This window comes from Saimiri boliviensis, chromosome 9 (assembly GCF_048565385.1).
Source record: "Saimiri boliviensis isolate mSaiBol1 chromosome 9, mSaiBol1.pri, whole genome shotgun sequence".
Taxonomy (NCBI): Eukaryota; Metazoa; Chordata; class Mammalia; order Primates; family Cebidae; genus Saimiri; species Saimiri boliviensis.
In genome coordinates this window covers 28,446,982-28,460,653 of record NC_133457.1, presented here as the reverse complement: position 1 = coordinate 28,460,653, position 13,672 = coordinate 28,446,982, and the positions used below count along the sequence as shown (strand labels likewise).

Genomic DNA, 13,672 nt, shown 5'->3' with positions numbered 1-13,672 from the left:
TTCTTTACTGTCTCTTCCCTGCAAGACTGCATACCCTCAAGGGTATATGCTGTTAGACTTTTTATCACCGTGTCTCCAACTAACACTGTTGCTGACTTAGACTGACTCTGCAGAACACTGTTGGATACTAGGAAATAGAGAAATGGATAAAACTTCCCTTTGGGGAGTTAGACTTGAGTAGATACAAGGGGAAAGGGTTAAAAGACCATTGTATGGACATTTAGTCTTTCTAATATAATAAGTACTTCCATGTGCATCAGTTCATTTTATAATTTTAGGTTAGAGCTGATAGAAAAATAAATGATAGTTTCTCTAATGGCCATCTGGTCCCTGGCACTGAAATGGGTCTCCCTGTCTTATTCAGTCATTCTCTCTTACTTCAAGATGGACTGGAATTCAACTGAGATTGAAGTTATGGAATGACAAAACCTTAAGATGTTACACACTGGCTGCCTCCTCAGACTTACATAAGGTTACTACAACAAAAGCCAGTTGGGAATGTTAAATGAGTCAGACCTGGCCTCCAGACAGCAACTGCTCCCTGTACGAGTTTAGATTGTTGCAAGGCTTTTTTCATTTAATACCAAAGGATTTTGAATCCTTTGGTTTTTTCAATTGAGAAATGCCCATCTTTTTCTATGTCTTTATCCATATTAAAATTGGCATTTATGCAGTACTGCTAAAACTTGAGATATTTCCAAGGTTCTACCTTATTTTTGATATGCTTCGTGAAAAAATAAATCACATTTTTGCAAAGTGAAGGTTACAGGAGGAACTGTAAATGCAGTAAAAACAGATACTATTCTGGCCCCAATTTCTTCTTGTAACTAGTAGCATTTGTATTTGAGATCAATTGGGAGCTAAAGGTAAAGTTCAGTGGCATCATCAAGATAGAACCCTGGCCTCACGTAGCACCTGGTGTTAAATAAGCCAGAGGCTATTTATTGTCTGGGGCTAATACTTTTTATCAACATTGAGTGCCCTGTGGTAGTGTTTTTGGTGCAAAGAAATTTTGTAAAGTAATGAAAGTACCTGATGCATATTTTAGAGGATCTTAAGCCATTAGGAGTCATTAAGTTAAATTTTAGGTGTCTTAAGATTATAAGTCATACAAAGCAAGTAGCTGTGCCCCAGGGTGGTACAGATTCCTTTAACCAGAGAGGTCAAACTCTGAGGAATGAAGTTTAGTTGAATTTTTAAGGGATTTTAAAGGGAAGTTTTAACATCGCATTGGAGAAATTACCACAAGGAATAATAAATGCTAATAAAAAGGAAAATAGACATGTACCTCAATTAAACACCAAACAACTATTCAACTAGGCAATAATTATTCATGAACCACTAGATTGAGAATTTCATGGGCAAAAGATGAACATATTCAAGGGGATAGATTTGTTTCCTGTCTTTCAACAAGTGTTTTCATTTAAATTTTATTCGGATCAGAATTTACCAACAATTTAGACATAGGAAAAAAAATGTGGATTGTCACAACTAAAGAGATGTATATTTTTCCCCTGAACAAGTTGCTTTCAAATCTCTTAGGATTCAGTTGTTACTATTTTGTTATTGTTTCCATTTCCCATTAGCTAATTCAGAGGTAATGAGCTCTTTGATTTTGCTGTCAACTTTTGATTATCTTGTATAGTTTATAACTTTTTATGAATTGTCTCAAGGTCTTTGATCACATCTTGATTTCACTCTGCAACCCAGCCTGCTAGCCAGCCTGCTTCTGGGCCATGGTTTCCTTTGTTAAATTTACCTACGTACATTTAGAAAAAGTAATTTTAACACTGGCTTGGCAAATAGTTTAAAATGCACCTGATTACCGAATTCTTTTATGTATTCCAAAACTAAGTTTATGCATCCATTTTGATAAGTGGAAGATAAAGGATTTTGAAAATATGCCATGTAGGTGGCTGTTATGACATTGTAATATCAGTGTTGACTTTCATTGTGTATGTTATGCAGGGGCAGAACTAGGCAAGAGATGTGCATAGGGTACAAACCTTGAAGAGGCACTAACTCTCCATGTCATGCAAATCAGAGCAAAATTTTGTGTTCTAGGTGTCTGGTTTGCCTCACTTTAGTTGCAGTCTTGATTCCATGTCAGATTCCTAGAATTTCAGCTAAAATATTAGTAATAATATGAATAGAATGCTTATTGCAGGTGTCCCCAAACTATGGCCCGCGGGCGCATGCGGCCCCCTGAGGCCATTTATCCGGTCCCCCACCACACTTCATGAAGGGGCACCTCTTTAATTGGTGGTCAGTGAGAGGAGCACAGTATGTGGCAGCCCTCCAACTGTCTTGAGGGACAGTGAACTGGCCCCCTGTGTAAAAAGTTTGGGGACGCCTCGCTTATTGTATGTTAGCCACTGTATTAAGTGTTTTATATGCATTTAGTACTCTTAACCCGGGGAAATGAGTACTTCAATGAATATTTCTATTTCTCACTAGTTGAGAAATAGAGATTTAAAAAACTGAAATGATAGCATCCAGTTGAGCAAAAGTTCAAATTGAGGTCTTTTTTTCTTCCAATCTGAGCACTTATCTCCTACTGCATTCTGTCCATTTTGTGTGTAGAAAAAGTTACTTATCCATTTTATATATTACTGTATTAAGAAACAGTACTCTGGCTGGGTGCAGTGGCTCATGCCTGTAATCCCAGTACTTTGGGAAGCTGAGACCGGTGTATCACGTGAGGTCAGGAGTTCACAACTAAGCTGACCAATATGGTGACAATGTGTCTCTACTAAAAATACAAAAAATTAGCCAGACGTGGTGGTAGGTGCCTATAATCCTAGCTACTTGGCAGGATGAAGCAGGAGAATTGCTTGAATCTGGAGGTGGGGCGGAGGTTTCAGTGAATCGAGATTGTGCCACTTCACTCCAGCCTAGGTGACAGAGTGAAACTCTGTCTCTAAAAAAAAAAAAAAAAAGAAAAGAAAAGAAACAGTACTCTATAAAATATGTAAGTGCATATACTTGACATGATGCAGTTGACTTTTAAGGTGAGTCAGAGGTCTCAGCGACACCAAACTGAAGATCCACAAGCTTTGTGTGCTAAGTACCCTAGAGTTGTCAAACGTATTAAAGAAGAAGCTAAAGCAGAGAGAGGTGAAATGACTTGTTCAGAGACAAAGATAGTTTATAAATGATAGGATCAGAATTTGAGCCCACGCTTTGAGACTTTAATGCTTATGCTTTTTCCCTCTGTCTGCACAGATTGTCCGTTTGTTACTTTTTTACGGCGTGTGTGTGTGTGTGTGTAAAACAATACAATGGCAAAGTGCTATATACACTTATTATTAAGAGATTGCTTCTAGATGTTCCTAAGTGTAAAATTCTATAAATACTAAACTAACAGTAGTGTATGTCTAGGGATGTTGAATTCCACTTAACTTAGTAAGTAAACTAGAAATGGAAGAGAATGAATTATAGAAGATATAATTTGCAGGTCAAGGAGAGAGATGTAGGTATATTCTTAAGACATCAAGCTCATTTCATTCTAAGCAGGATAACTGACTTACCCTGTTCCTCTGCCTCCCTTTTTTCCTAGCTTTCTCCTCTAAATCTTGGTCTCTTGTTTGGAAGTGACTAACAACATTTTGGCATGAGAAAGCCCTAAAAGGTATGTAAACTTTGTGAGCAAATGTTAACCCCCTCCCAGCTGTGTTAAATGGCCAGACTGTGATCTATACAATTTTTATATAAATCCATTTTCTCTTAGAACTCATCTAAGGTGGATGAATATGATTTTTTTTTTTTTTTGAGATGGGATCTTGCTCTATTGCCCAGCTGGAGTGCAGTGGCACAATCTTGGCTTACAACCTCTGCCTCCAGGGTTCAAGTGATTCCCTTTTCTCAGCCTCCAAAAGAGCTGGGACTACAGATGCCTGCCACCATGCCAATTACTTTTTGTGTTTTTAGTAGAGAAGGGGTTTTACCATGTTAGCCAGGTTGGTCTTCAACTCCTGACTTCAAGTGTCTGCCTGCCTTAGCCTCCCAAAGTGCTGGGATTACAGGCATGAGCCACCGTGTTTGACTGATGAATATGATTCTTGATCTTATATTATTGGGAGAAAGCAAGAAATTGTCAGTTAATTGAAACCCTGGGTCAACCAACTCTTGGGGAGGACCTCCTTACTAGAATTTGTAAATAATTGTTAATGATCTGATGCCTAAAAAAATTTGTCTTAAAAAAATTCCCATGAAATTACTTTGGAAAGTACAGTTGATAACGATGAAATCTTATTACTGAGTTTTAGGTCCAGCGATAAGGTGGCTGGGTCCAGACTTTGTTAATAGAATTAATTTTATTTTTTTGTTTTTTATTTTACTAGGCATGCTATTTGAAGAGTATTAGCAAGACTGATTCAATTTATAAATTGCCCATCTCTTCACTCATAAATTTGTTCATTTAGCAAACATTAAGTGTCTATTATGTGCCTGCTTTGCTGACTCTAATGTCTCTATTGGGAAGAAGAAACACACTTATAAATGGAAACATAAACATAGGATTCTGCTCACTGCTACAATGAACACACTTCTCTTAACTGAGTGTTCCTGCACATTTTGTGGGAGATCCAGCATACATCAGTCAATCAATCTTTCCCTTTTGAGAGATAATTATAGGAATTATAAGACTTTAGGGCCAACTGAGAGGGCTAAGTACTGGATTTTACTAGAGAGAATAACAAGAGAAAAAGACCTGCCTACAGATAAGTTTTAAGTGTAGAATTAGGAAGCCGTTTTTGTAATCAAGAAGTGCCTATACCAGTACCAAGAATACTTCTGGTCCACTCCTTTCATTTGGTAGTAAATAGCTTTGGCTCTAGAGTTATCTCAAATCCCAGATGGAGTAAAGTAAGGCAGTTTCAGGAAATACTGATTCTGAGCCTTGAGATATACCCGTGTGTAGCTCTTTAAATGGGCAGACTCAAGTTCGTTAGGGAGAGCAGAAATACCGAAGATTTAAGAGTTTGGCGGTGGAATGGCCAATACCTATGTTTTTGGGACTCTTAAACAAGTGGTAATTGTCTTCAGCTCAGGAAGATATTTAACGCTGATTCATCTTCTGTTAAAAATTAGTTGCTTGCTGGAATATGCCTGAAAAAAGAAAAAAAAAATTAGTAATGCTATTTTGAATATTCAAGAAAATGAGTAGGAAATTATAAATGAGATGATTGCTTATACTGTATTTATGTTGATATCCCCATATTACAATGGGTGTTTTTGAAGAAAAATGTGTTTAAAAATATGCCTTTTGTTTAAGTTCTTATCTACAATTCTGGTTCTTCGTTTTTATTCTGTGGATGCTAACAGTACACAAATCTTACTTTGAATTGAAAATTTTCCTCCAAAGCAGCATACTTGAAATATGAGCTGTAAAGTTCATGCTATGTTGCCATCATACCAACATTAAATTTTTTAAATTCATTTAATTATTACCTAGAAGTTGTGACCATGAGCAAGTTACAACACCCTTTTTGGACTTTGGTTTCTACTGTAGGTAGTAGGATAGATGAAATCACTTTTTAAGGCCCTTTCAGATTTGGAATTTGTAGTCAGTGACCTTCAGTTTTCTGTATGTGCATAATTACCTAGAGGGCTGAAACTTTGTTAATGTGTACCCAGCTGCTGAGGCTTGGCCACACTCATGCTGAACTGAAGTGTCAAAGGGGGTTTCAGACCTCACTCAACTCAGCTCAGCTGACCCTTGCTCTTTCCATAGCAAGCTCTTTGTTGCATGGAGTAACTGCAGGTTGTCCACCAAACTATTTCAAATGAAGAAGCATGTGGAAAGAATGACAAAGGCATATTTTAACTTTGAAGTTGAAATTGATAGAATAATTCAATATTTAAAAAGCCATACTGGAATTGTTGATTTTTAATCTCATGTAAATGCTACTGAAACTGAGTGGCCCCCAGTTGCTAATGTGTCTTCTAAAAAAGTTCAGTTTTAAATTGGTTCTTTGGAGCGTTTTTCTTTTTTTTTTTTTAAGAGTAGGTGTGATGTACTGATAAGAATGTATGTATTGTGGATTTGGGGTGGAGAGTTCTATAAATGTTTATTAGGTTTACTTATTCTGGATCTGAATTCAAGTCCTGGATATCCTTGTTAATTTTCTGTCTCATTGATCTGTCTAATATTGACATTGTAATGTTAAAGTCTCCCACTATTGTGTGGGAGTCTAAGTCTCTTTATAAGTCATTAAGAACTTGCCTTATGTATCTGGGTGCTCCTGTATTGGGTGTGTATATATTTAGGATCGTTAGTTTTTCTTGTTGCATTGATCCTTTTACCATTATGTACTGTCTTTCTTTGCCTCTTTTGATCTTTGTTGCTTTAAAGGATATTTTATCAGAGGCAAGAATTGCAACTCATGCTTTTTTAATTTAATTTAATTTAATTTAATTTAATTTTAGCTCTCCATTTGGTTGGTAAATCTTCCTCCATCCCTTTGTTTTGAGTCTTTGTGTATCCTTGCATATGAGATGGGTCTGGATGCAGCATACCGATGGGTTTTGGCGTTTTATCCAATTTGCCTGTGTCTTTTGATTGGGGCATTTAGTTGATTTAAATTTAGGATTAATAATAATATATGTGAATTTAATACTGCCATTTGATGCTAGCTGGCTGTTTTGCCCATTAGTTGATGTATGTTCTTCATTATGTTGATGCTCTTTACCTTTTGGTATATATTTGGAATGGCTGATAGTGGTTGTTCCTTTCTATGTGTAGTGGTTCTTTCAGAAGCTCTTGTAAAGCAGGCCTGGTGGTGATGAAATCTCTGAGTACTTGCTTGTTCACAAAAGATTTTATTTTTCCTTCACTTATGAAGCTTAGTTTGGCTGGATGTGAAATTCTGGGTTGAAAGTTCTTTTCTTTAAGGATGTTGAATATTGGCCCTCACTCTCTTCTGGCTTGTAGGGTTTCTGCTGAGAGATCTGCTGTGAGTCTAATAGGCTTCCCTTTGTGGGTAACCTGACCTTTCTCTCTGGCTGCCCTTAGTATTTTCTCTTTCATTTCAACCCTGGTGAATCTGACAATTATGTGCCTTGGGGTTGCTCTTCTTGAGGAATATCTTTGTGGTGTTCTCTGTATTACCTGGAGTTGAATATTGTCCTGCCTTGTTAGGTTGGGAAAGTTTTCCTGAATAATATCTTGAAGAATATTTTCCAACTTGGATTCATTCTCTTCGTCACATTCAGTTACACCTATCAAACGTAGATTAGGTCTTTTCACATAGTCTCATATTTCTTGGATACTTTGCTCATTCCTTTTTACCCCTTCTTTGATCTTGTCTTCTCGTTTTATTTCATTGAGTTGGTCTTCAACCTCATATCCTTTCTTCTGCTTGATCAATTCGACTGTTAAAACTTGTGCATACTTTGCGAAGTTCTCCTATTGTGTTTTTCAGCTCCGTTAATTCATTTATATTCCTCTCTAAATTGTCTATTCTCGTTAGCATTTCGTCAAACCTTTTTTCAAGGTTCTGAGTTTCTTTACATTGGGTTAGAACATGTTCTTTTAGCTCACAGTAGTTTCTTATTAGCCACCTTCTGAAGCCTGATTCTGGCAATTCATCACATTCATTCTCCATCAGGCCTTGTTTCCTTGCTGATGAGGAGCTGCAATCCCCTGAAGGAGGAGAGGCATTCTGGTTTCAGGTGTTTTCAGCCTTTTTGTTCTGGTTTCTTCCCATCTTTGTGGATTTATCCACCTGTCGTCTTTGTAATTGCTGACTTTCAGATTGGGTCTCTGAGTGGACGTCCAGCTTGTTGGTGGTGACACTATTTCTCTTTCTTTGTTTTCCTTCAGCGGACGCTCCTCCCCCACAGAGCTGGACCTTCCAGGGTTCAGCTGTGCTTGCTGTGAAACTCTCAATCATCAGCGTTTCCAGTTGCTGGTTTTTTGTGGGGGTGGGACCAGCCGAGCCTGATCGCCTGGCTCCCCGCCTTGGAGCCCCCTTTTTTTCTTTTCCTAATTAAATGGTTTATTCTCTCCCAGGTGCCCCAGTCGCCTGCCAAAAAGGCGCTGGGATCTATGCAATTTCCCCTGCGGCGACTGAGCCAGCTGAAACAGTGGCGCTGAGATTCCTGGTGCTTTTCTGCCTGGGAATCTCCCAGTCTGGCTCCCGGCTTCAGTCCCCCTTTCAGTCAGCTGAATGGGCGACTCTGCCTTCCCAGAGCTCCAAATGCCAACCAAAAGGGCACCCAGTCCTGCATACTCCGAACTGAGAATCACCATGCCAGGATGCTAGCAAAACAGCTGCACCGGCCAAAAGAGTCGTGCTGGCGACCCTTGGGGCTCCTCCGCTGGGAATCTCCTGGTCCGTAGGCAACAAAAATTTGTCTGGAAGTCTGGTGTCCACTCACTCCCTACACCTTCACTGGGAGCTGCAATTCTGAGCTGCTGCTAGTTGACCATCTTGGGTCTCTCTCCTGGAGCATTTTTCCTAAGAACAAAAATATTAAAAGGTGGTATGTATGTCTTAGGCCAGCCACCTAGTAGCCCATGATGTTGCCAAGATACTGTTCTTTTTGTTGACAAGTAAGAACTGCTAGAGAGAGATCCAAGATGGCTGATCACTAGCAGCTTGGGATTGTAGCTCCCAGAGAAAGCACAGAGAACGAGAGGACGCCACACTTTCACATGAATTCTTGCTGCTCATGCACCAGGAGATTCCCAGCGGAGGAGCCCCACGGGTCGCCAGTGCAACTCTTGTGGCCAGTGAGGTGGTTTTGCCGGTGCCTCGGAGTGGCAGTTCTTGGTGCAGAGTCAGAAAAGCACCATCAATCTTAACACTGCTGTTTTAGCCGGGCACAGTGGGTTGCTCAGATTCTGGCGCTGTGAATCAACAAGTTGGACGTCCACTCAGAAACCCAGTTACAAAGACGGTAATTATAAAGACCACAGATGGATAAATCTATAAGGGAAGAAACCAGCCTAAAAAGGCTGAGAATACCCAGAATTGGAACGCCTCTCCCTCTACAGGGGATCACAGTTCCTCATCAGCAACGGAACAAGGCCTAATGGAGAACGAGTGTGTTCCATTAACAGAAGCAGGCTTTAAAAGGCGGATGATAAGAAACTTCTGTGAGTTAAAAGAACTTGTTCTAACCCAATGCAAAGAAAGTAAGAACTTTGAAAAAAGGTTTGACGAAGTGTTAACAAGAATACACAATATAGAGAGGAATATAAGTGAATTGACGGAGCTGAAAAACACAACATGAGAACGTATGAAGTTTTCCCAATTTATTTTGAAGTGGAAAAGTAGATTACCAGTGACATTAAGTAGTTAAATAGGAACAGAAGGGCCACAATTGGTATTTACCTACTTCTTTTTGCCTATTATTTTGGTCTTTTTATTTCTGACAGGTATACTAAGTCTGTTAAGTTTTCCTTGCCTTCATTCTTTCTCCATTCTCTCCATCATGCTATGATTAAAGCCATCTACTTAAATAAGCTATATAATCAGGTGTTGGTATTCTCTTTTCCCAAAGAACGAAATTCAGGAATTGGCCTTTTGTTCTTTTTGTTCTGTGAAGTCATGGAGTAGGTTTCAGGTGAGAAACAGGAAAAGTCTTTGATGTTTAGAACTGTCATAAATGGGACTAAACAGTTTCAGAAGGTGTTGAGTTACATTTCACTGATAGCAATATGGTAGAATACTAAGCAGCTTTCAAATGGCACAGGTTATTGGAGCTTTTTGAAGCGTCACTGCAGGCCTTTGATTGTATCTTTGAATCTCATTAGGTCTTACACAATCTAGCACAGGTAAATTTTTAATGATTAGGAACTACATTTCATATCTAGCGAGTGCTAAATATACCATAAACATGTTTAGTGAATAATATCTTCTTGGTATTTTTCTTGAGTAGACGAGGTGGGGTTCTTTATTTCTACTTCAAATTTGGTTTTGGGGTGTGAGAGTATCTGATCTATATGCAGAGTTTGGGATCAAGTCTTGGGTTGCTGTGTGTCTGATCTTGGGCAAGTTATTATCTCTGAGCCTGCTTTAAGACTTGTAAAATTAGAATTGCAGCTTTTTTTAAAGCAGGTTATTGTAGGACTAAATGCATGTGCAAAATGTTGAATACTATGAAAATGCTTTACAAGTAGTAGAAATTATTCAAAAAATGCCTTGTTGAATATAGGTGTGTCACTGCCATTACTCTTTCACTTTATGATTAGGGTTTTTTCTTTTTTTTTTAACCATGGTAAAGGAAATAAATGGTTGCATTCTCTTTAAAAACTAACATATTTCCTTAACACCTCAAGGCAAAATTTCTTTCTTTTATTGTTGAATTCTTGATTTTAATCCCAAACTACCAGCCTCTCTGAGTTCTTTTTCAGTTTTTGTGTCAGATTTCCATAGTGCTTCTAAATACCAAAAGGTATCACTGGCACAATTAAGTAGCAAGTATTTTATCAAGTGGATCACATTTGGTAGAATTTTTTTCAATTTTATGTTTGAAATATTTGGTGCTTGGTGTGTTTGTGTTGTTTTCAGGTGACAAAATCACTACACAAGTAGAAATAGGTTTTAATAAAAAATGTTAAAACAGCCTAGTTCTTTATTGATTCTTTAATTTGGTTTTCTGCACACATTTAACACATCATGCATTTCCTGATTATAATTTCATATTACATATGTTATAAATATGTATCTTATTGATATGTTTTCTTAGATTGTATGCTACTCTTAGATTGTATGTGGTAGCATATCATTAAGAACTCTCTGAGTTCAAGTTAAGCAGCTTCCTAAATCACTGCTTTGTGAACTAGTACCTAAGGACTTTAGGAAAGAGCAGTTGTTGAGTCTTCTGAGGAAAAGGTAGATTTCTTGCCAACTAGGTTTGCTTTCACAAGTAAAATATGTTAAAAAAAAATAGCTTTTCATAAGCTGGGAACTCTGTAATTTGGGAAGGAAAGTTATTGGTATTTTTCGTTTCCCCCTAATATAGTAAATCTCTCTTTTTTCTTCCCCTTTCACCAGATCAGTGTGTTTTGTGCCCTATTCTTTTATCACCAAAAACGAGGAGAAATATTGCAGTGAATGAAGATTCCTCTGCATTTTAGCACTGCTTTTTCAACTGTAGTTGGCTTTTGAATGAGGATGACAATGGAAGAGATGAAGAATGAAGCTGAGACCACATCCATGGTTTCTATGCCCCTCTATGCAGTCATGTATCCTGTGTTTAATGAGGTGAGTTGGGTAAACATTTCCTTGCATGAACTCTAAGAGTTATCTTAGACTTAATATTGATATAATTTTGGATTTTCTTCTAAATTAATACTAACATACTGGAGTATATAGAGAATTCTGGAACTGAAAGTTTCTTAGAGATTATTTAATTAATCCCCTTTGTATAATGGGGAACTAAGTTCCTAATATGTGAAGTTTGTTTTCCTAAAATTACCTATAACTAAAATCAAATCAGGTTCTCCAGACTTCAAATTCAGTGGCTTCAGCCTTTCAAAAATTGAATTATTTGCTGCTATTTTATTAATCTAATTTACCTTAGTACCATTAACCTTATTGTTACTACTATAGTCTATATGCTCTCACCATTTCCAATGAATTTTCATCACTTTTTGTAAAATATTTTCATTAAGATTCTGCATTTCAAAATCATTTTTTTCCCACATTACTGGACTTGATTACAGTGTTATATTCTATAATCTTAAGTCTTAGGGGCAGTGGAGAGTGATCCATTTACACTGGTTGCCATGAAAACCACAGACTTAGTTGCCAATTCCATCATACGTTTTAAATTTTCGAACACTGCAAACACTGTCTCTGTTAGGTTCGGTGATGATAGAAGAATGGTCAAAATGGTGGCTTGGGTAAAAATTTGTTTATCACAAAAAAGATTCTGAAGGCAAGTGGTCCAGGGCTAATATTATCATGACTTAGTATGAGAAACTCAAGTTCTTAACCGTCTTCCTAGTGTTTGGCTTTCATTATCAATCAAGGTCACCACAGCATACAAGGTAGCTGCTGAAGAGCCACACCCGTCACATCCTAAGTTGTTGTCTGGAAGGGGACAAAGTAGGGCAGAGAATGGGGTCCTGCTTCTAGCTGAGTTTGCTTCCTAAACGTAGCCCTTTTGAAAGGCCTTACACAAGACTTCCACTTAATTTTTTAGTCAAGAACTTAAGTCTAATGACCAAACTTAGCTGCAAAGGAGGTTGCGAAATTTAGGAGTGTTGTTACCAAGGAAGAAGCATCTTTTGAAAAACCTACTCTTATCATACTGCCACCATGGTAGCACTGGAGACACTTTTTAAGTCTGGTTATGTCCATCTTTGGCAGCTATAGCCAACACACCAGTAATTAATTTCACCAGTTTTGTTCTGATACCCATTCATTTTTTAAGGAGCTATTGTTAGAAGCAAGTGGCTTCAAGTTTTGTTTAGCCATTTATTTGCTGAATACTTCTGTTAGGGTCTAGCGATGTGAGAAAGACTGCATGCATGTTCTCAAGAATCTTTTTGGAAACGGATATTTAAGCAAGTACATTTTACAGTTATCCTTGCTCTAGAAATTTGATAAGGAGACAGATCCTATAAGCTAGTGAATAACCTGTCTTGGTAAGAATTTAGTTTGACCTTTTCAGTTGTTTAAAGAGCCATTATCACAGTTCCACCCAGGGATACTCTGTCTTTTCATGTCTACATTTCTGAGTTGATAAGTTATTGGGCAAAGTTATTGGGAAGAATTTTCTGTATTTGTTTGGGATTTTGAGTCTTTACCTCAATGGAGGAAAATTTACATTGCTGAGCTTCAGGTTGATCCTCTAATGAATGAAGAGCAATTAGAAAAGCTTTTTGTTCTAACAATTTGAGTGGTCTTTTTCCTGCATAATTCTCAAATTGAATTTACTGATCTAACATCATGTATCAAGCTTTTAAAAAATTATTTGTCATGTATTCAAAGATGTGTTCAGAACTATAGATTTTTAGAAATAGGGATGGTACTTACTAGGTTTCCTCTTTAATAGAGATGAAATCTAGGGCTTGAATTGGGAGTGGAGTAAAATAATTATTGTTCCTTCAAATATGAAGTGTTTTGTTAAAAAAGAATGACGTACTAGTATTATTCTTTGATGTTTTAGTTTTTTAACATAACATATAAATAAGATACTTAATCAGTTAAACATTAGTGTTTAACTATAGTTTACCCATGAATTTTTCTATATATCTAACAGGGAAATTATATTTTTGTTTGGCTTTTTCTGTGCTGTGCACATTCAAAGGTGAAAATGGTTGTCAAATTGATCTCTACAAAATTGTACCATTGTAAGGTTGACTGTTTTACTCTGAAGCTAAATGATTCACTAAATCTTGTCCACAATGTATTGTAAGAGTTAAAATGCTTACTCCTCACCTTATCGTTAGATCCGTAATAGCTACAATGGTAGTCTAGAAACCATCCTTTAAAGGATTTCTAGCTAGTAGGACATCTTTACACCTGGGGAAATTTTAGTACTGTTACTGCAGCTTGCAAGCCAAAGTTATTTATGGCACTCTGAAAGCTCGATGTTTGCTAGACTTAATAAAGCTATGCCAGGACAGCTGAGAAGTAGTAGGCTTCTTGTTCAATCAGCTGCTGCAGAGTTCAGAGTCCAAGTATATTGCATGTGTTGTAAATGTACTGTG

At 37.5% G+C, this 13,672-nt stretch overlaps 1 protein-coding gene across 5 annotated transcripts in view; it reads left to right on the top strand.

The window, feature by feature from the left end:
* PDCD10 (programmed cell death 10) overlaps positions 1–13,672 on the top strand; it is a 59,428-nt gene that overhangs the window by 6,139 nt on the left and 39,617 nt on the right. For 3 of the 5 annotated variants that reach the window (XM_010335697.2, XM_074405620.1, XM_074405618.1), the window contains exons 2-3: positions 3,560–3,631; positions 11,007–11,216. In XM_010335697.2, coding sequence (XP_010333999.1) covers positions 11,121–11,216 — 96 coding nt within the window. In that variant the 5' untranslated portion in view covers positions 3,560–3,631; positions 11,007–11,120. The remainder of the gene's footprint in view (positions 1–3,559; positions 3,632–11,006; positions 11,217–13,672) is intronic. The other 2 variants (XM_039480335.2, XM_074405621.1) reach the window with 1 other exon arrangement.